The sequence below is a fragment of the Mytilus trossulus genome, chromosome 14 (assembly GCF_036588685.1).
Source record: "Mytilus trossulus isolate FHL-02 chromosome 14, PNRI_Mtr1.1.1.hap1, whole genome shotgun sequence".
Taxonomy (NCBI): Eukaryota; Metazoa; Mollusca; class Bivalvia; order Mytilida; family Mytilidae; genus Mytilus; species Mytilus trossulus.
Genome location: NC_086386.1, coordinates 54,140,098 through 54,164,230, shown reverse-complemented (window position 1 = coordinate 54,164,230; position 24,133 = coordinate 54,140,098). Strand labels below are relative to the sequence as shown.

The 24,133-nt window shown below is 32.0% G+C and overlaps 1 protein-coding gene across 1 annotated transcript; it reads left to right on the top strand.

The window, feature by feature from the left end:
- Window positions 1–152: 152 nt before the first annotated feature.
- On the top strand, window positions 153–23,267 carry LOC134695781 (97 kDa heat shock protein-like). Its single transcript, XM_063557191.1, has 17 exons — window positions 153–476; window positions 2,740–2,944; window positions 5,192–5,314; window positions 7,178–7,277; window positions 8,317–8,450; window positions 9,520–9,764; window positions 10,268–10,344; window positions 12,136–12,391; window positions 13,082–13,215; window positions 14,518–14,771; window positions 15,162–15,254; window positions 15,775–15,879; window positions 16,863–16,988; window positions 17,599–17,706; window positions 18,726–18,845; window positions 19,572–19,733; window positions 20,962–23,267. The coding sequence occupies exons 1-17, from the start codon at window positions 373–375 to the stop codon at window positions 21,154–21,156; spliced, it is 2,541 nt and encodes an 846-aa protein (XP_063413261.1). The 5' UTR covers window positions 153–372; the 3' UTR covers window positions 21,157–23,267.
- Window positions 23,268–24,133: the final 866 nt, after the last annotated feature.

The following is a 24,133-nucleotide window of genomic DNA, read 5'->3' as shown; positions in this document are numbered from 1 at the left end:
AAAAATAATAAAAAAAGTTGCCATAATAAAATTAATGATAAAAGTTTTTATGATTTATTTATATTTTATTATTAAACTACATAAATATTTTTTAAAATATGAAGTATTTTGTTTTATATTATCTATGGAAAAATTTACTGCTGACAATTCAACTTCCGTAAGTTCTCGAAGGCGGCGATATTCCATGTGATTTCTCGAAATTTCTTAGAAAGCCTAGTTTAATTTGTGTTAAACTTCCTTGTGATTTATTACTGGATAGTTCTTAACTTGAAGAAATCTTTATATTTGTCTGTAAATCAACATAGTTTATTTGTAAAGACATTTTCTTTTTTCTGTCAGATAATTTCCAACAGGTAACAAGAAAAGTGGAAAATGCCGGTCGGTTTTGATATTGGGAACAGTTCCTGTTTCGTTGCTGTAGCGAGACAAGGTGGCATTGAAACAATTGATAATGAATACAGTTCAAGGAATACACCGTAAGTTTTGTAATTTATTATTTAGAAAACCATTAAAATTATTTTCTTTTGTCCAAGTTTTATCCTTCAATATTTCAGTGTGATCTGGATCACATGTCTGTTTATATGATAGTATTCTAGAGAAATCTTAATAATGAAGTTTCCAATACACTTGCGCACACAATTAATCGCTTCCATCAGAAAAAAGAAGAAATATCTTCAATGTAAAATGTTGTAACACAATATACATTTGTACTGTAATAGATATACAATTCTCACTATTTGTCTGCCATCACTAGGCCGATCACAAATCTCTTTCCCTTTCATGAATGTGACCTACCTATTGAGACTATTTACCAGATTTGTATAACATGAGCAACATGACAGGTGCCACATGTGACATGTGGAGCAGGATCTGCTTACCTTTTCGGAGCACCGGAGATCACTCCTAGTTTTTGGTGGGGTTCGTGTTGTTTCTTCTTCAGTTTTCTGTGTTGTTTCCACATGTATACTATTGTTTGTCTTTTTCATTTTTAGCCATGGTGTTGTCAGTTTATTTTTCGATTTATGAGTTTGTCTGTCCCCATGGTATCTTTAGTCCCTCTTTTCAGAAAGGTTCCTGTAAGATTTTCAGCAGAATATAAAACACAATCGTGAAAAAATGATCGTTGTATGAAGTGACTAATTTTCGGGTCAAGCATTAGCAACAAGGACTTTCAAATAGGAATAGACATGAAAGATGTGCTTTCCCATTGATTTCTGATGTCACAAAAGTATTAAATTATAAAGTTGAAATACATTGTAAGGAGTCAGTAAAGATGATACCTAAAGATATAGAGGTTGCAATGTCTAGACTAAGCTACAACTGGTTGAGTAAGGGTTAGCTGATCCTGCCCTACATATGGCATCTGACTGTCATGTTACTTATTTAAGTCAGATATTGCAGGTAACATTCAATTTCAGGGAAAAGGGGGGGATTGTAGGTCCAATTCAAGGTACACAAATATATATACTCTTAGTTTGTATGCAATTCCTGCTGGAAAACTGCTTCATAGAAATGGGAAAGTATAACACTGACAAGGTTTCTAACAGTCTGTACCAAAAAACTTTTATCTACTAGTCCGAAGAACAATATTCAGCATTTTTTTTACTAGTCCACACAAGCTAAAGGTTTGGCAATCATACTAACTAGTCTGAATTAAATTTCACTGTCTGGGCATTGGACTAGTGGCTAACCATGTTGACTGCCCTAACAGTAACTAGGGTAAGACACATATGATATACATTGTATTTTGGTGTATAGTGTAAAGTTGTTGAAATATAACAATATAAAAAATAATTACAAAAGTTTAAAAGATTAGGCTATTTCTTCCCTACTGTGCTCATAATGTTTATAAAGGAAGGAAAGTACTAAAAAATGTATGTCCTTGTACGATACTTGGGAAGTAAAGTGTTTTCTATTTCCATCACTTATTTGTTTCAGAATTAACACATAGTGTTTTTATCTTAATTAGTTTATTTTGTTACATCAAGGCCAATCAATGGTTTCTTTTTGTTGTTTATAATAACGATACAGAAAATAAAGAGCAGTGATGTGAAGTCTTAAGCTTTAAATTATTCGATGTCGTAAAATAATAATCCCTTTAAAGTGAAAGATACATCAGGATTTATACTTGAACCTTGTTAAAAAAAGCTAAACTAATATATACAAATAGAATTTGTTAATGTCTCAGACTAAAAAATGTGTTGAGGGTTTCTAGACCAGCTTTTATTTTGAGCTACACTTACATAAGAAAAAAAAGGAGATGTGGTATGATTGCCAAATGAGACAACAACATGTATCCACCAAAGTTCAAACTAAGTTAATGTAATAAATTATAGGCAACCAAACAGCCTTCAACAATGAGAAATAAAACTATGTATGGACATAATGGTTGGACAGAAAATGCCTTGACACGCATATTATGAAACAATTCAATTCAGAAAATTAACGCCTTAATATAAAACAAAACAGTTTAGGAAAAACTGGCACATAAAGAATATGGTGTGGTTAATAAAATTGAGAATGGAAATGGGGAATGTGCCAAAGAGACAACAACCGGACCATAGAGCAGACAACAGCAGAAGGTCACCAAACATGTTTGTGGGCGCTCAACCTTCCCCTTAACCTGAGACAGTGGTGTAAATGTATAACATAAGAACAAACTATAAAATCAGTTGAAAAAGACTAATGACACTTTTTTTTTATTTCTAATACTTAATTATTCAATGATACCATTTTCAGTGCCTTTGTTTCCTTCAATGAAAAGAGCAGAAGTATTGGTGTTTCAGCCAAGAATCAATGTATTACAAATCTGAAAAATACAGTATCTGTTTTCAAGAGGTTTATTGGGAGAAAGTTCTCAGACCCCTTTGTACAACAAGAGCTAGCTGATTTTCCCAAACCTTACAAGGTGGAACAGGGAAAGAATGGAGAAATATTAATCAAGGTAACTGAGATACTCATTTAAATTATGGTTTGCAATACACATGAAAATCTCTTCTTGCTAAACTAAAAATAAGAAAATGAAAAATTAAAAAAATTTGGAATTAATTTTTGACAAACTAAAATGTACCATCCACTTCAGATCCGAAGGTCAAATCAGCTTTGGCAAATAGCCTAGGCTAGTCTTCCAATTGAAAGAAGGGAGATAACCACAAATTGTTTTAAATTTACAATATGAGCATAGGGAAATTCTTTCATTCAATCTTTTAGTGTTTCTTAGATTCAGAAATACCTTGACTTTAACAGTTTGCTAGATCTATGCAATCAGGGATTCCGCTGGCGGTCGCCATTTTCGCAAATTGCGAAAAAATATTAATTTTGGCGATTAAAATTCGTCATTGGCGAAAGAAATATAAAACAATTTATTTTCAGCCATCTTGTTTATTTATTTTTTAGCTCACCTGGCCCAAAGGGCCAAGTGAGCTTTTCTCATCACTTGGCGTCCGGCGTCCGTCGTCCGTCGTCGTCCGGCGTTAGCTTTTACAAAAATCTTCTCCTCTGAAACTACTGGGCCAAATCAAACCAAACTTGGCCACAATCATCATTGGTGTATCTAGTTTAAAAAATGTGTGGCGTGACCCGGTCATCCAACCAAGATGGCCGCCACGGCTAAAAATAGAACATAGGGGTAAAATGCAGTTTTTGGCTTATAACTCAAAAACCAAAGCATTTAGAGGAAATCTGACATGGGGTTAAAATGTTTATCAGGTCAAGATCTATCTGCCCTGAAATTTTCAGATGAATCGGTTAACCTGTTGTTGGGTTGCTGCCCCTGAATTGGTAATTTTGAGGAAATTTTGCTGTTTTTGGTTATTATTTTGAATATTATTATAGATAGAGATAAACTGTAAACAGTAATAATGTTCAGCAAAGTTAGATTTACAAATAAGTCAACATGACCGAAATGGTCAGTTGACCCCTTTAGGAGTTATTGCCCTTTATAGTCAATTTTTAACCATTTTTCATAAATCTAAGTAATCTTTTACAAAAATCTTCTCCTCTGAAACTACTGAGCCAAATTAATCCAAACTTGGCCACAATCATCTTTGGGGTATCTAGTTTAAAAAATGTGTGGCGTGACCCGGTCAACCAACCAAGATGGCCGCCACGGCTAAAATTAGAACATAGGGGTAAAATGCAGTTTTTGGCTTATAACTCAAAAACCAAAGCATTTTGAGGAAATTTGACATGGATAAAAATGTTTATCAGGTCAATATCTATCTGCCCTGAAATTTTGAGATGAATTGGACAATCGGTTGTTGGCTTGCTGCCCTCCAATTGGTAATTTTTAAAGAAATTTTGCCGTTTTTGGTTATTATCTTGAATACTATTATAGATAGAGATAAACTGTAAACAGCAATAATGTTCAGCAAAGTAAGATCTACAAATAAGTCAACATGACCTAAATGGTCAATTGACCCCTTAAGGAGTTATTGCCCTTTATAGTCAATTTTTAACAATTTTCATTAATTCGGTAAATTTATGTAAATTTTTACCAAATATTTTTCTCTGTTACTAATGGGCAAGGTTCATTATAGATATAATTGTAAGAAGCAAGAACGTTCAGTAAAGTAAGAACTTCAAACACATCACCATCACCAAAATACAATTTTGTCATGAATCCATTTGTGTCCTTTGTTTAATATGCACATAGACCAAGGTGAGCGACACAGGCTCTTTAGAGCCTCTAGTTTCGGGTTTCTCTGACTTTACTGATCAGACAATACTCGGAATTCACCTTTAACTCGTTAAGATTTTGACAGTAAATCAGTAATCAGCTGATTGCATTTATAGCTGAGCTATCGACAACAAAGGGCTTATTAATAAAGGGAAACCCTGGTTGCAATTCTCCCCTTCAACCCCATTGATAACATAAGAAAATTTACCATCTCAGTGGATAAATTTTATTATATAGTTGGTTTAGTAGTAGAATCTTTTCTCTTACAATACCCTACCGCACAATCACTACTTCTGGTGTTGGTTCACTTATATTTTTACACTCTTACAATAAATTTGAAAATGTCAATTGTTATAAGCTTTCTGAAAGGATATGGTTGCATATTATGCCACACAAATTTAAGCATATGGTTTATCAAATTTCAACAAACTTGTTAAAACGGGTTTAAATGCACACAATTAAAGAGATTTTTGTTAAACTTATAATAATGATGATATATTTTTCTTTGTCTAGGTTCAGTATCTTGATGGTGAGCAGCAGTTCACCCCAGAGCAGATGATGGCAGCTCTGTTAACAAAGTTAAAGCAGATATCAGAAACTGGACTGAAGACTAAAGTTGTAGATGTGGTGGTATCTGTAAGTGGACTATTTAATGATATAAAACAAGATATATAGGTAGAAGATTTGTTTTATCTTATTATAGGTCCTTCAAAACAGCAAAGTTTAATTCAAATTAATTGTGATTTTATGAAAGGATGGTACTGTTTAACTTTTTAAGTCTTATTTTTTTAGCTCACCTGGCCCAAAGGGCCAAGTGAGCTTTTCCCATCACTTTGCGTCCGGCGTCTGTAGTCGTCGTCCAGCGTTAGCTTTTACAAAAATCTTCTCCTCTGAAACTACTGGGCCAAATTAAACCAAACTTGGCCACAATCATCATTGGGGTATCTAGTTTAAAAATTGTGTCCGGTGACCCGGCCAACCAACCAAGATGGCCGCCATGGCTAAAAATAGAACATAGGGGTAAAATGCAGTTTTTGGCTTATAACTCAAAAACCAAAGCATTTAGAGCAAATCTGACATGGGGTAAAATTGTTTATCAGGTCAAGATCTATCTGCTCTGAAATTTTCAGATGAATCTGACAACCCATTGTTGGGTTGCTGCCCCTGAATTGGTAATTTTAAGGAAATTTTGCTGTTTTTGGTTATTATCTTGAATATTATTATAGATAGAGATAAACTGTAAACAGCAATAATGTTCAGCAAAGTCAGATTTACAAATAAGTTAACATGACCAAAATGGTCAGTTGACCCCTTTAGGAGTTATTGCCCTTTAAAGTCAATTTTTATCAGATTTTCGTAAATCTTAGTAATCTTTTACAAAAACTTCTCCTCTCAAACTACTGGGCCAAATTACACCAAACTTGGCCACAATCATCATTGGGGTATCTAGTTTAAAAATTGTGTCCGGTGACCCAGCCATCCAACCAAGATGGCCACCATGGCTAAAAATAGAACATTGGGGTTAAATGCAGTTTTGGGCTTATAACTCAAAAACCAAAGCATTTAGAGCAAATCTGACGTGAGAGATAACTGTTTATCAGGTCAAAATCCTCTGCCCTGAATTTTTCAGACAAATCAGACAACCTTTTGTTGGGTTGCTGCCCCCCGAATTGGTAATTTTAAGGAAATTTTGCAGATTTTGGTTAATATCTTGTATACTATTATAGATAGAGATAAACTGTAAACAGCAATAATGTTCAGCAAAGTAAGATCTATAAATAAGTCAGCATGAACAAAATAGTCTGTTGATCCCTTAAGGAGTTATTGGTCTTTATAGTCAATTTTTTACAATTTTCATAAAATTTTTAGAAAATATTTTCCACTGTAATTATTCAGCCAAGTTCATTATAGATAGAGATGATTGTAGCAACAAGAATGTTCAGCAAATAAAGATCTAAAAACACATCACCATCACCAAAACAATTTTTTTATGAATTTATCTGTGTCCATTGTTTGATATGCACATAGACCAAGGTGAGCGACACAGGCTCTTTAGAATAGAGCCTCTAGTTTAAATTTCTATTAGGCCAAAATAAATAATAGGTTGGTTTGCCCAAACGCTACCTACCCAGAAAAAAGCTGCCTACTCAAATTCTTTTATTGTCCTGATTTGAAGAAGTTTTTTTTTTAATCAAATAGGCGTGAAGATTAATAAACATCTGATACTTCAATTTCTTTTTTTTGAAAAAAAAAAGAAAATGCCTACCTACCTACCCACTGTCTCAACCTTTGAGTAGGGTTTGGGCAAACCAAAATATTTTTAAATGTGGCCTTACAAGTATGGATTATCCGCACACTTTTCTTATTAGTTTACAAGAATTTATACCAAACAAAATGATTTGAAATTTGATTTGAAAAATACAGTTTTGTTCTATTACATGAAATTCATGTAATACATGACCATGATCATGATGATGACATGTTAATTTTCTATTTTAGGTACCCACATTTTTCACAGATATAGAAAGAAGAGCAATGTTAAATTCATGTGAGGTAGCTGGACTGAATTGCATGAAGGTCATGAATGATTCAACAGCAGGTTAGTGGTTTTATCTTTATTTTCAACCAGGGTCTCAGTGGACGATGAGTGGTCTTCAATAGTCAAACAACTGTAAATTTAGAAATTATTGTGATGTTTTTATTATTGCAAAAATTGCGACAGAATTTAGATCGCAATTATTTCAACTCACATTTTAAAATTTAGTATACAACTTTAATAGGATTGTCTCAATATCCCAAAAATTAAAATCGCATATTAGTCTTTAATGACAAAATCGCTATAATAAATGCACGCAATAATTTCTGAATTTACAGTACTGTATAACTAGCCTGTCAACACTGGTTTGGAGTTATAATCCTGTATGAAGCATGTGCACTTGACTCCATGAATCTCATCTGACCAGGATTGGCAGTTATCCTACTGAAGGGTGGTGGTTCTCTCAAATAACTACCAACAGCCACAAAACAGAACAATAATGTTGAAAATGGCGTTAAACACCAGTCAATCATATTCCTCGCTTATCATTTTATGTTAGTCTTTTTATGTATTGAAAAATACATAAGATTATCATTTGTGAAGATCTGCAACTACAGCTTTATATTTTAAAACGTTATGTAGGAATGATTTTCCATAAAGCACCAAATTAGATTTCTTTTACACAGTTAACATTCGTTATGAAGAGGATCGCTACATATACTGTACCAATGATATTAGAAAATGTGGACATCCAAAGATCACTGATTTAAAAACATTTTAACTTCCAACAGGCACTGCTATCACTTAAATTTGATAGATTAAAAAAAAAGTAGCCTCATCTCATCTCAGTTTTCATGTCCCTGTCTCAATACTAAGGACACATAATACCCTTGACAGTCTGTCCAATTTCACATACTACAATGAAGCTTGATAGAGGGCATTTGAATCCAAGACATTTTCATCTTTTATTTTTCATTGTGTCTCATTTTGAAGGAAGATTGCCACTAATGCAAATTATGTTAACATTAAAATTATAGAATTGTCAAATAGAAATAACCAATACTTGAACAACTTCCTAATATAATATGACTTTTTATTCCAGCTGCTTTGGGTTATGGTATTTACAAACAAGATCTCCCAGCTGAGACAGAGAAAGCCAAGAATGTGGTGTTTGTTGACATTGGTTACTGTTCCCTACAGGTGGCCATTGTGGCATTTCACAAGACCAAGCTAAAGGTATGACATTGAAATACGCATATCAAAACATTAACAAAACTGTGTACATGATATAGTGTAAGTTATTTGCATATGCTTAGATCTCTCATCGGTGAAATGCAACAACAGCAACTGACAATGTGGTACAATGTAACTTAACAGAGCAGAATGTAACAATAATATTTGTGACATAATTAAAGTTTAATTTCTACAACAAACTTGAAAAATTGCAACTAGCATTTATGGCATATAAAAGAGATGTGAGCTGTACACCATGGAAACAGCAATCGAATGACATAAACAATAAAAAAAAACTTATACGGGCTTACAACAATAGACAAGTACCAATAAGTTACTGTAAATTGAGAAATTATTACATGCATTTATTATTGTAAGTTTTGAAGATGGACAAGATTGCTAGATAAATTATTGCGATTTCAGGAATTATTGCATAAAGATATTTCTCTAATTCTCTGTCAATTTATCCCTTTCTACACCCATTGTATAAAAAAAAATAATCAACTTGTGGTTTGTTTGATCTCAGTTCTTCATTGGTAAAAATCTGATTATGATGTTGAATTTTCTTGTTTTCCTTTGAATTTTGACGGCATGAAAAAAGGCGACCATGCATGATGACGTCACATAGAAAGAACAGATCTTTTTGCAGATCAGTCGCAAAGAAGGAACAAGTTTGCCTGTGTATTGTTTGAAAATCATTAGAGAAACAGATTCCACCACCAAATCTGGTGTAATACGATATTTATCCACTCTAGACAGTTAAATTTAAAATATTTAAAACGCTCAGCAAGCCTCACGTTTTTTTAACTATCTTGAGTAGATAAATATCGTATTACACTCGATGCAGTGGTAGAATCTATATGTATCATGTATCAGATATCAGAATGTGAGTTCTTATTATTGCAATACTCACCCATTTGCATTATTCACAATGATTTCTGAATATATGTAATGCTTCCTAGATTGCTTATTGATTCACAATAATTTCTGAATTGGTCAATATGCTAAACTCTATAGATTGCTGAGTGATTTTGTGAATTTGATAACATATTTTTGTGTTTAACTTTTGTAGGTTTTGGCAACAAATTTTGACCCTTGTCTAGGAGGAAGAAACTTTGACAAAATTTTGGCCGACTATTTTCAACAGGACTTTAAAGAACGTTATAAGGTTGATGCAGGAAAGAATATGAAAGCTAGACTGAGATTAGAAACTGAGTGTGAAAGACTGAAAAAATTAATGAGTGCTAACACACAATCCATTCCCATTAATATAGAATGTTTCATGGAGGACAAGGATGTGACAGGTAGAATGGACAGGTAGGTCACTATGCACAGGGAGCATTAAGTTTTAACCTTATCCATCTGTGTGGAAGTCCAATGTCCCAAAATTTTGCTGGCTCCACTTTTACTGTTCTGGAGTTATGTTCCTTTACAAATGGAAAAATTGCGGAATCTTAGCCTCAACCAAATATGAAACTTATCAACTATTATTACTGCTTATTACCACAAAACTCAAATCAAGTACACATTTGAGTAGATCTCTTTTACTTTTCTAGAGTTCTACATCCTTACAACATTACATGTATATGCAAGCAGAGGCATCATCTGTGGACATATTCGCCAGTTATTTATATTGTTTTCTCTAAATTAATAATAAAAACTAATTTTGTATGAACCAATGCAATAACTCTCTAAAAAACAAGAATTTAGAGAAACAAGAAATGATATAACGTTAACTAACATATTGTATTAATACATATATTATCGGAAAATGTAATTTTAATTCTTGTGTTAATTTTTAGTATTTGATTTTCTTTTAGAACACAGTTTGAAGAACTATCAGCTGGTTTATTTCAAAGAATAGAAACAGTTTTCCAGACATTACTAGAAAATAGTAGTAAGTATGACTTGCTTAATAGAACTATTCAATATTAAATTTGTATTATACAAATTTTTCAAAATATAATGGATTTGAAATATTTTTTTGCCCCACCTAGGGGAATTATGTTTTCCAATCAACTAGAAACTTGGTACACTTGTTTCCTATGATATGATCTTTCGAAGTTAAATGCCAAGTTAGAGTTGAGCCCAATTTCACAGACTTATGAACATAGAAAATGAAAGTGTCAGTGGGACATCTGTGTACTATTGACACATTCTTGTTTTTCATTTTATCTTCCATAAAATTCAAAGATAAACCCCAAAAATCAATTATAATTCATGGCTACAAGCAGTTAACCAATAAATTACCTCCCGTTGCAACTTTTTTTTTCATGGAAACCTAAAAAGTGTTAAAGATTTTATCCCAAATGTTTTAATTAAAAAAAAACACAAATTCTGATAATTAGAAAGTCATGAACTGCATAAAACTTTTTGACACAATTATTATCCATATAAATGTTAATCACAGTTTAGAAAATAATAAAAGGCTGTTCCAGATTTTTTATAAATGGGCGATAAATTGTTGGTTGCATTTTCTTTAGAGTGTTGTAAAAAATACAAGTTAAATGATAATTCTATATTATATGGGTTGTCTGGTCTGTTCTGTAAGAAAGGAGTCTTGCTCTTCAGATTTTAGAAAGTTCATAACTATAACAATAAGTTATGTTAAAGGGGCACTAGCTGTCAAATTTATGGTCACTGATTTGACTCAAATTCTTATATTTGATTTATAACTATGTAAAACATTTATCCAAACTACCAGAAGTCCAAAAGACACAGTTTGCAGAGCATGGGGTAGAGAATATGTAGGTTCGTTTCGTGTGAATTTTAGTCCAGACGCCATCTAATTATCTATCGATTTCACCTCACATGACTATATAAGCCATGTAAACATAAATAAAGATATGAATAGATTAAACCAACACATGCAATTGGATTTTTATAGGTCTGTTTGGTTTTATTTTGTAGATTGAGCCCTGGCATTTTCAGTTTAGGTTTTATTTATGAGTTTAAATGTCCATCTGGTATATTTCGACCCTCTTTTAAACGACTGTCATAAAGCGAAGTTTCTCATTGTTTTTTAACCGTATAAGAATGATTTTATATGAATGGAATAAGTAATCAAATGGTTTACCGTAGTTTCACTTTCATTGTTGACATTATTTTTCTTTAAAAATAACCAGTACACGTACAATGCATGCGTTGTCAATCTCTAGTTAGCTATAGGGTTAAACTGAAGTTCACATGAATATGGATTTAATGAGGTCGACTGATTCACTTGCAAGTGAATTAGAAAATATCAATGTTTCTTAGGGTAATTTGACAAAATTGAACTATTTTGGCTGCTAAAAGTGAACAATTATTTCACTATTTCACTTTCATTATTGATTTAACAAAAAAAATCTTACTTAAGATTTTTTTATATATCTCGTAGCTAGTACCCTTTAAGCTCCATCTTGAAACGATTATGACCAAATTAATCTAAAAAGTTTTCATCTTTCTTTCTGGATAAATAAACTGAATATCATTATAATGACAATTCAGCTTTTATTTGTAAATTACAGAGTTGGCTCTTTAGCATCATGTGATTAATACTATATTGCTTGAATGTGATGCAATCTGAAATAATTTACTTTATAGATCTGATTTAGTCTAGAAACAAGATTTCCCTTTTGATTAATAGGATATCTTATGAAATTTGTGGTTATAACATAAAGTAAAGTATTTGCAAATTGTCTACTTTCAGAGATGTCAACATCAGATTTAGCTGCAGTAGAAATTGTAGGAGGTTCATCAAGAGTCCCATCAATTAAAAGTCTAGTTAATAAAGTTTTTGGCATCGAGCCAAGTACGACACTGAATGCTGATGAAGCTGTGGCCCGTGGATGTTCTTTACAGAATGCCATATTAAACCCCACATTCAGAGTCAGAGATTTCTCCATCAATGATGCACAGCCATATTCTATTACACTGAGCTGGCAGGCAACAATGGAAGAAGACAGGTAAGGGGGTTCTTGAATTTTTTTTTCTAGTTGTGTCATTCTGGGAAGAAGATGTTAAAAGAGCCATGCATTCATTTCTTTATGTTGTCACCAATTTTAAACACTTGCCATTTTGAATTTACCTAACTTTTATTAAATTTTATTGAATCCACAGTATATTGTTATATATCCTGTATAATTTGATTAAGTCTGGTTTTGTGCTTTAGATGATTACAATTTTTCTTGTATACATACTTTTGAATAAGATTTTTTATCTCCAACAAGTTTCCTTGTTTTCCAACTAAATTTGAGGGTTATATTTGAAGATGTTATAATGCAGGCCACATTTTAAAGTAACAATCAAAACCTGGTATAGAGCAAATCGTACAATACAATCCTTTGTATAGAATGACTGTTCTACTTTATAAATTTCACACTTTTGAATTGGATACTCCATAGCTCACCATCTTAAGACTATTCAGTTTAGACACATGTGATACTTTGGGAAAGCACTATCAAGTAAGGATAACCCTTCTTAAAGGAAATACATCTCCTGCGCTTTTATCGTATGAATGCACCCAATGACAGACAAAATTCCCAAGTGCAGACCCTGTGCCCTTTCATAAAACACATGAATTGAAACTGATTTAATCTAGTTAATATTTAAGAAAGTTTTGTTTTCTTACATTTAACCTTTAAATTTAATTTCAGTTCAATGGAGTTATTTCCGAAATACCACATGATTCCTATGTCCAAAGTACTGACATTCTACAGAACAGAGCCATTCCAACTGGAGGCTAAATACACACACAAAAATGATGTCCCGATACCAGATACAAATATAGGTAAGAAAAATGTCTATTGATAGAAGTTCAAAGGATTACTGTCCTCAATATAAGGGGCTCTTGAATTGTATCCTGTATATGACATGTGTCTTTATGTAGCCAATTGAATAAGCGTTTTTATCTGGGTTGCCAGGCAAAAGCAGGCTAGTACTGCTTATTTTTAGCTCACCTGGCCCAAAGGGTCGTTAAGTTTTACAAAAATCTTCTTCTCTGAAACTACTGAGCCAAATTAAACCAAACTTGGCCACAATCATCATTGGGGTATCTAGTTTAAAAAATGTGTGGTGTGACCTGGCCAACCAACCAAGATACCGCCATGGCTAGAAATAGAACATAGGGGTAAAATGCAGTTTTTGGCTCATAACTAAAAAACCGAAGCATTTAGAGCAAATCTGACAAGGGGTAAAATTGTTTATCAGGTCAAGATCTATCTGCCCTGAAATTTTCAAATGAATCCGACAATCCTTTGTTGGGTTGCTGCCCCTGATTTGGTAATTTTAAGGAAATTATGCTGTTTTTGGTTATTAACTTGAATATTATTATAGATTAAGATAAACTATAAACAGCAATAATGTTCAGCAAAGTAAGATTTACAAATAAGTCAACTTGACCAAAATGGTCAGTTGACCCCTTTAAGAGTTATTGCCCTTTATAGTCAATTTTTAACAATTTTCATAAAAATTTTAAATTTTTACCAACATTTTCCACTGAAACTACTGGGCCAAGTTCATTATAGAAAGAGATAATTGTAAACAGCAAGAATGTTCAGTAAAGTAAGATGTACAAACACATCACCATCACCAAAACACAATTTTGTCACCAATCCATCTGCTCCCTATGTTTAATATTCACATAGACCAAGGTAAAGAGCCTCTAGTTAATGTTTCTGTTCGTCTGAAAGATGTATGCGGAAATATCCCTATCATCAAAGTTTTCTTGGGTTTTATGAAAGGAAACTGTTTAATATTTTATCTGCAGTTTGATAATGTTAACTTGAAGTGAGTAAACATTATATACATCGCCACTGTGAGCAGCCAATTTACAACACTCTACAAAAAAAATGAAAATTGTCATATATTTGAAAGGAAATGATCAGTTTAATAGGGTCCAGTATTCCTGTTACCATAATCAATTCCTTGCAGCAATGCAGTTCAATAGTCTGTATGGTCTTGTTAAAAGAATGAAATGGGTTGAATAATGGAGGGACACTTTTATTATTTAATTGTATGGGTAGTGATTTTGAAAATGGATTTTTATTAATAAACAAGAGGATACTTATTAAACTCTGTTTTCTTTTTTTAGGTAAATTCCAAGTTAGTAAGATAGAAAAACCCAAAAATGAAGACAGTGCCAAAGTGAAAGTGAAAGTAAGAGTAAATCAAAATGGTATCTTCACTGTTAATTCTGCTACCCTGTCAGAGACAATAGAACAAGAGGAACAGGATGCTAAGGCTGAGGAACAGTCCATGGATGTTGATGCTGAGAAAAAACAAGCTGAGGAGGAAGGAAAAACTCCAGAGGGAGAACAAAAACCTGAGGTCAATGGAGAAACTGAGGTAATGCAAATATTGGCTTAAAAGTCTACACGGAAAATGAGTAAAATTCAGGTTTTAGAAAGAAAAATATCTGATCATATTTTCTATCTTTCTAATTAAATTTGAATTCAAACATGGCACGAAACTTGTATACACAAACTCCTGGGGCAGCACTTTTATTGCAATATTCATTATCTTTGATTAATGCAAATATCATAACCCTAAGATTGTAATTACTGAAATTCCAAACAAACTGTTTACTTGCCTAGCAATTGTAAACTGGGGAGATCTAAATTAAAATTGTATGATGCATGACTCTTTCTGTGAACTTTGAACTATTATTAACTTCTAAAAATAATGATATTCTCCTACGAGTTTAATTCCATTTCACAACGTAAACGTCTTATTCAGATGCAAACAGACCAACCAGAAACCCCTGAAAAAACAGATAATGATGAAAAGAAGGAAGAAAACGCTGCTGGTGATAAAAAGTCAGAGAAAAAGGTATTCTATATAAAAATAATTTCAGCAGAGCTTTCGTAAATATTTTGCATGAGTTTTATATATAAAGACAAAATCTTTCCTTCGTTAGCTCAACAGGCCATGTTACAAAATATGATAGATACAAAGAAAATTTCAATGGAATTTTTAAACCACTCATTAATATATATTGAAAAGCAAAAATAATCATTGATGAAAGATATAAGCAAAAAATGACATGTGAGCAATTCAGGCTCTTGAGATCTTCTTGTTATAATAGTATGTTATAAATCAAATATTGGTTAAATCGGTGATCATGAATTTGATACCTTAAATCCCTTTAAGACTACTTTACAAGCAACATTGGTCCAACATGCATACAATATATATAAAATTCATTGAATTTTTGTCTCAAGCAGACTATTTATATCTCAGTTATTTTATATAAAAAAAAAACCTACAATGTACTATTCTATTTTTTGTTATTAAATTATATAAAAAAAAAATCTGATTTAATAACACTACAATTATTCTTTTCTTACAGTCTGAAGAGAAGAAGAAAAAGAAAGTGAAGAAAATAGATCTACCAATTGAAGCCTTTGTTCCTGAAATGTCCAAAAAGGAGATCAATGATCTAGTGGAAAAAGAGGTAAAACTTGACAGTTTATACCTGACCACTATCAGAAAAAGAGATTGATAAATTTAATTGAACAAAAATCTCTTCTTCTAAGTCTGTTTTTCAATTTTTCAATATTTATTTTTCAATGTTTAAAATATATATAATTTCACATTGCAGTTTGAAGCATACAAAAATACCCTCTGAAATTACACATTGACAATTAAATTTACTGCGGCAGAAAGGTATAGATTATCATGTTTTCTACACATTGATATCGTAAAATATCAGCCGCGAGTCACAATGTGAACCTTTTTGGGGAGTAAGCACAGCAAACGAGCTAAAAAGTTTCACATTGTGTTGAGCAGCTGATATTTTACGATATCTATACGTAGAAAACGTGATTATCTTTTTATCGTTCAATTACTTGTCTTTTCTTTCTTCCTAAGACAGTTTTATGCTTGACGAGAGCAAGCTTGATAACTTCTCCTCTCACATTGTGACGTCGCTGATAATGCCTGGTCTCGTTTTGAATTCATGATACGAGAATTACTGAGCAACAGAGCAGGGTGATATAGGCGTAGGGAAGGACAATAGAAATGACTATATGCAAATGAATATCAATACATCTGTTAACCAATTTTGGGTTTAAACTAATCTCTTTTCAGAATTTTAATCAATTTTATAATGAAATGTTATTAAAAAAAAACAAACTGCTAAAACAAATTTTAAATACATGTTCTATATAAATCAAAACCTGTGATATGTTTTAATTTCCCGAAAAAATGTAGATATGATAGTGAACTTTAAAAAATTGTGTTCAAGAAAAGATTGCTAGTCTAGGTGACTTGATAGTGTTTACATTTCTTGTATATTCTCCTTCCACTGAAAATCTAAAACATAAGAAAAGGGGAGACAACTTTTTTTTATGCATATGATTTTTCGTTTGCATTTATTGTGGGTAATGAGTTAAAAGAAATTTCGCTATATCTAACTTTTCATTTCTCTGGTGACAGAATCAAATGATTATGGCAGACAAGTTAGAGAAAGAGCGAGCTGATGCTAAGAATGCTGTAGAGGAATATGTTTATGACATGAGAGATAAACTGTCTGAAGCCTATGAACCTTTTGTTAAAGAAGCAGTAAGTAGCATGAGTATTTAATGAAAAATGAGCGTAAAATAAAATGCAATTATGTAAGCATATAATATAAATTATAAGAAGTTGTGGTATGAAAAATAAAAGAATCTGCAAAAATTGTTAAATTGGAATATCTATGGTTCTGAATATGTGAGACATTTTTTCAGTTACAATTTTATCACAAAATGACTGTGGCATACTGTAAACATCATGATCTATGCAGGAATCACATTTACAACCCTACATTATACCTCTTTTTATTATAGTAGAGAATATCTTCTTTAATTTATCCCTGTTTTTGATACTGTTACAAAATGATACTGATACAAAATCATTGATCTTTAACCATGAATATTTGCAACATTACAACATGTATATAGCACATGAAAGTCATATATTTATGAACGACACCAGTGATAACAAGGCTAAAATGATAATGGTGACATTTTACAATTCACCATGCTCCAATTTGGGGAAAATTGCTAGTTTATTGGAATTAGATATTGTAAAAAATTCAATCTACAAAGAATCTTTTGAATTAATTCTTAATTTTATGTAAAAAAATATAATTATCAAAGTTGATATTGATACCTTTTTTTGCCTTCCATTTTAGGACAGAGAAAAGTTTAGTAAATTATTGTCAGAAACGGAAGACTGGCTGTACGAAGAAGGAGATGACCAGAAAAAACAAATTTACCTTGACAAACTTACACAGTTAAAGGTATTCTGATTATTTATTTTTTTCATATTTTATTGAAATCTATCTTTTGTAGGAAACATCAAGTATCTGTACCTTATCCTGACCTCGTTATCTTTAGTTACGACAAAATTTATCATATATTTGTTACCAATACGTCAGGTTTTGCATATGCAATAACCGCAAAATTGCCCAGGGCAAAAAAGGGTATATTGATATTGTGCCCTGATTCTAAATGACATGACGTCATTGCGTCCTTAATGACACGTTTGTAATAAAACGTTTAAAATTTTACCTTTTATCTTTCATTAAATTGTTTTAAATTGACCTTTTTCTCTTTTCTTCAGAACTTAAATATGTGATAAAACGATTATAACATGTCTTTTCCATATTGGACCAGGTATCATCCCTCGACCCATATCGGCCCTCGGCTAAAGCCTTGCGGCCGATATGGGAGTCTCGGGATGATATAGGGCCAATATCGAAAAGGGCATGTTATAATCTATACATATATGTATACATTCAAAATTACTCTAAATATCAGCACAGCAATGTTAAATCTGCAAATTTGAAATATAGTTGTAAATATTTGTTAGTAATATATGCATACAATATTACATACTTAAACTTTATAAATACATAAAAAAGGATGTGGTGTGATTGCCTATTAAAAACCCTTCACAAGAGACCAAATGACACAAAATTTAAAAACTATAGCTATAGGTCACTGTATGGCCTTCAACAATGAGCAAAGTCTATAATACATAGTCCACTCTAAAAGGCCCCAAAAGACTAATGTAAAATAATTAAAAAGAGAAAACTAATGACCTTATAACATGTTTGGTATTCACCTTGCTAGATGTTGCATGCTTTAACATGTAATTAGTCTAAAGCCATCTTTCCCTCATATCAGGGGTAAAGCCTTATATACTCACATTATTTATGAAAATTTATGAAAATCTGAAAAAATCATTTGATATCAAGTAGATATTTAATTCAGAAATGCATTTAAAAGTCTCATTTGACTCATTGATTACTTTCAGAATATCGGTATCCCAATAAAAGACCGATATGATGAATTCCAGTGGAGGCCTGCAGCATTTGATGAATTAGGCCATAGTATACAACATGTCAGGAAATTTTTAGATCTCTGTGGTCAGAAGGTAAGACATAGTTCTTGAAGTCATTATATCGACTACTTAAATAGTGATGCAGGGGTTCATAGCAATTTTGTGTCCTTCACTCTACACTCTGTCTTTTAAATCAAAAATAGTAACTTATGCTATACTGTATATTGGGTTATTTTCTCGGGTGTAAAAATTCCTGATTTTCATTGAAAAAGGTAAATGAAATATTTTGGCGGATTCAAATACCCATGTGAACTTTTAAAATTGGGGTAGTTTATTTTGGCGATTTAATTCTATCCACGAAAATAAGTGGAAATTTACACCCCTTGAAAATAACCCGCTATACTGTAGCTTACCCCCTATACTGCCTGCACCACTAGCAACTAGTCCGATGTAAAATTATATTCTGTAATGCTAACGGTGACTTCAACAATTTGTGATGAGGTCAGTTGAAGAGGTACCACTTATGATAAGTCAATAATATTAGTATGGCAGTTGTACAAGCATTGTGACATCTCATTTTCATACAGTTTATTGGCCTTGGACAGATAAGATATGTGCACACAGGGGGACATTGGAATTCTGATTGCAAATTTGAAATGGGAGAAGATAAATATTTATTGAATAGCTTAAAAAATTGGTAAATACTGAAGCGGAAAAGGCTGAGATTCTCATTTGCGATAGGTTGAACAAAAGAAATCCACATGATCTGAATGAATGGAGGATATCTAGACTTTACTAAGCTGTATTTTGTATTTACAGGATGAGAAGTTCGCCCACTTATCACCAGAAGATATAGAAAAAGTGTCTAAATGTCTGGCAGAAAAAGAACAATGGCACAACAAAGCACTGATGGACACACAAAAACAAAGTTGTTATGATCCTCCAAATGTTTTAGCACAACAAATTCGATCAACAAAACAGGTAAGATAATCAAACCCAGGAGTGTTATTAATGTATGACATGAAATCTAAGATACCTAGAAAATCATCATTATAAACTACACATACTAGTCTGTCTATTTTGGGCTGTTATGATACACCTTACTAATTTATTTTGGGGCTGTTATCATACACCTAACTGATTATGCAATTGGTATTTGGATACAAAGGGTCGACAGTACCATAGAAAAAGATACAATCATTTATTGATATCAACCTTGAATACGTATACATAGGCTTATAGCAAACTTTCTATGCCCCAAAAATGGGCTTTATGTTGTCTGGTATGTGCATCCGTTTGTCTGTTCGTTATTCTGTTCTTTAGTCAGTCTGTCCGGCTTCAGATTAAAGTGTTTGGTCAAGGTAGTTTTTGATGAAGTTGAAGTCAAATCAGCTTGAAATTTTGTACACATTTTCCCTATGATATGGTCTTTCTAATTTTAATGCCAAATTAGAGTTTCCGCCCCAATTTTACAGTCCATTGATCATGGAAAATGATAGTGCTAGTGGGCATCTGTGAACTATGACACATTCTTGTTTTTAACAGAAATCGGAAATCAATTGAAAATCAAACAAAGCAAAAATTAAGCGTTCATTAATTCTTTGAAACGTTTCACAAGTAGTCTATTTATACTATATTTATGTTTATATTGGATTATATGGATTATATATCCTTCAGCAGTAATAGAGTTTATCTGAATGGATTATTAGATTTGATTTTTTAAAATTAGATTTTTGGTGTTTTAACACCACTTAAAAGCACCGCATTTAGGCTATTTCGTGGCAGCCAGTATTTATGGTAGAGTAAGCTGCAGTGCCTCTGAGAAAACCACAGACCTTTGATAGGGAATCTGACAATCCTAGTAAATTAAGATTGTCATCGAGTGCACAACCTCAGAGTTGACTGGCTAGTGATTACAGCAGTAACTACTTAGACCACTCTGTCACGAGGCCCCTAATTATCTGATGGCCTCTGGTCAAATCTGCTGAAAAATACCAAGTCCATGTTGGTTGATTGTTTTATTGGGACTTTTTGTAACTTGAATAAATACTTTATGTTAAAAGTTAAAAGTCCAATATAAAAATTTAGGTCAAAATTGGAGAATAAGATTGTAACCACATATGTCCCTTTTAAATCCTAAGTAATTTTAAAGGATTGAAATTTAATCATCTTGAATTGATAAATATTGTTATCTTATTTTGTATTTTAGTCATTAGATACTACTTGCAATCCCATTATGAACAAACCCAAGCCAAAAGTGGAACCACCAAAAGAAGAGAAAAAAGATGTGAAGAAGGAAGGAGAAAATAATGGAGAGAAAATGGAAACAGATTCAACAAAACCAGGTGAAACACCCGCAGATTCACCGAAAACAGAAGTAAAACCAGAAATGGACATCGATTGATAACGTACATTAATAGGACAAATTTATTTATTTATTGAAATGAAGTGAGAGGTCACGGATAATGAAGAAATAGTTGTTCTAGATCTTGAACTGTTCATTTAGCAGACGACATGCTGACTTCATTTTTGATAAAATTTAGGGGCACTAAAGATTTGATTTTGTAAAAAAGAAATTATTTTGTTTGAAATCTCTTTCCTTTAAGTCAGTTTTAAATCGGAGAGGAAACTAGCATTAAACTTTTTTTTCTGAAGTAGTTTACTGGACATGATTAGATATTGATGTGAAAATGTGACAGAAAGTTGTTTATAAATTTTTATTCTTTTATTCTTGCACATTATATAAGCATGATAAGTAAATTTTGTCTAAATAAATAGAAACAGTTATATGTATAAAACTAACACATTTTGTGGAATGTCTGATTTCATGTTTCGCATCAATATGTATGTTTTATTCACACATTTTCCATTGGTGACTGCATTTGTATAATATATCATTTAAAATAATATAATTTATACAACAAGCTGCGAGCTAATTGTTACTGTTAATATATGTGTAATGCAAGAAAGTGCTTTTGTGTTGTTTTGAATGGTTGTTATGGTAACTATGGAAAAATACTGTGTTGAAAATTGTAAAAGAATATGTACATAGACTTATTGGCAACTGAAATCAGTAATTTTGATACATGCATAAAACTAAGAACAATTGATGCTGGTCAAAAGACCAAAATAAACAAAATTTGACATTTTAAAAGGTCAACACAAGGTGTAACCACTGTCAACTTATTTTAGATAAATAGTGCTATCACATTGAACTTCTGACTTCAATATATAAATCAAATACTTTTACAGAAACTTTTGTTGAGGCATATTATAATTGTAACTTAATTTTCTCAATAAATTTCATGTTATATAACTGAGATTTCACAAAATCTGTCCAGTTTTGAAAACTTTATTCTTTTTTTCTTTTATATTGTTGATACTGTTATTCAGTGATTAACGGTTACAATTTTTACTCTGTTACTGTTGATTTATTGCTTCAATTTCAATCATGCATTTTATTGTCATCCAGTTATTTGTTTTAAATCATCTGCAGGTATATATATATAGTGCTGGAGTAATCGGCAGGGATCTACCCAAATAAGTTGTATATAATCTTTTACTTCAAGGATTAAGTCCACAAGGGTCAAACTATTACATATGAAACACATACAAGAATTCATCTATTAATTTGGTTACACAATGTTATATTTATTCCACAATTAGCAGTGTAATAAAGAGAGAAATATGAGTGAGGATATAACTAAATTATTCCCTCACTTCATTCTGAATTTTAAGTTGGACCAAAAACAGCAAGTAATAAAAAACCTAATGAATAGGTTTGGCTCTCCAGTGATGAAATATTAATTGAGAGAAAAAAAATATGAAAACATTGTACAGTATTTTAGAGAATACAAAAACAGTTTTAGAATATATACGTTTTTTTATTCTCAAATTTTTATAGATTTGAGAAAAATCTTCTTTTTACATACACTTCATAGAATTCACCCAACACATTGATTTTTAGACCAATATTTCTGTTGCTGAGCATTACCATCATTAGGTTTCAAATTATTTTTATTAAACGACAGAATGGTGTTTGGTATTAAATCTGAAAGCACGCTCATTCGTTTCCCTATGGAAACTTTTACTCCTCATATTAACATGTTTAATATTTAAATTTTACACGGAAACACATTAAAAATTTAACAAAAATGTACCAAAAAACTAGACAGAAGGATAACAACTAGAGGTAAAATAAAACGACCAGTAATACATTTTTCATAAAGATTATCACATGATAAACATGTCACTATTTATAGTATAAATGAACCATACATTGTTGTAAACTTGTATGTCATTTGTGAAGAGTTGATCATACCACATCTTCTTTTTATACATACATATCTGTTATCAAATATATGTATTTTACGGAAAGAAACCAATTTGTAAAGTTAAAATTGACCGGTCAATAGAATTTTTCAGTTCAGCAAAGGAGCAGTTAGTAATTCATCAGCATTTTGTTATGTCATGTGATTGTAAAGTTTATGTTGCCGATTAAAAACTGTAAATATACATTTGTAAAACTGATTTACTGTTAGAATTTGCTCAATGTTGTCTGTATTGCTGTTGGCAGGCAAGTATTGTCCAGTTATTCAGTGCTTGTCCTTAGTGCAGAAGGTCATGGGTTCATTCCCAGAGCAGGTTGAACGAGATACTTTAAATATTAATAAAATGCTGCTTGTCTGTTTTATAGTTAGCTTTAAGATTGGTTGGCTAGGAGATTTAATAATAGTAACTACAATCCCCTTCCCTTTCATAAATGTGACCTACCGAATAAGACTATTTACTGGATTTGTTATCACATAAGCAACACGACGGGTGCCACATGTGAAGCAGGATCTGCTTACCCTTCTGGAGCACCTGAGATCACCTTTAGTTTTTGGTGGGGTTCGTGTTGTTTATTCTTTAGTTTTCTATGTTGTGTCAAGATTGCTATTGTTTGTCTTTTTTATTTTTAGCCATGGCGTTGTCAGTTTATTTTAGATTAATGAGCTTGACTGTCCCTTTGGTATCTTTTGTCCCTCTTTAATAATGTGAACAGAAGGGTAAAATGTCTTCTTACAGACATAAAAAATCTGATTCAGTGTTTTGGACCAGTACAAAGCAGGGGTATATTTCAAGTATTCATTACAAAATCTCATGAAATGTTGAAAGTATTTTAATACTGTGAATTCAGAAAATTGTTTGGAAATTCGAACAAAAAAAGCAGGTAAAATTTCTTAATATACATATTGCTGTAGCAGATTTTGATTTTATTCCAGTTATGACCTCTAGCCTGTGGAATTTGTGAACAAGTTCCTAAATGTTGTGTTCATCTATTGATTGACTGATTGATTGTTCCTTTCTTAATGTCCAGTGGTAAATATTTTATGCATGTT

What these genes read in the sequence shown, in the direction of transcription:
- LOC134695781 (XM_063557191.1), top strand. Translation starts at nt 373, where the DNA reads ATGCCGGTCGGTTTTGATATTGGGAACAGTTCCTGTTTCGTTGCTGTA. An exon ending in ATGATCTAGTGGAAAAAGAG is followed by an intron (nt 15,880 to 16,862) that starts GTAAAACTTGAC and finishes CTCTGGTGACAG; the next exon opens with AATCAAATGATTATGGCAGA. An exon ending in ACAAACTTACACAGTTAAAG is followed by an intron (nt 17,707 to 18,725) that starts GTATTCTGATTA and finishes GATTACTTTCAG; the next exon opens with AATATCGGTATCCCAATAAA.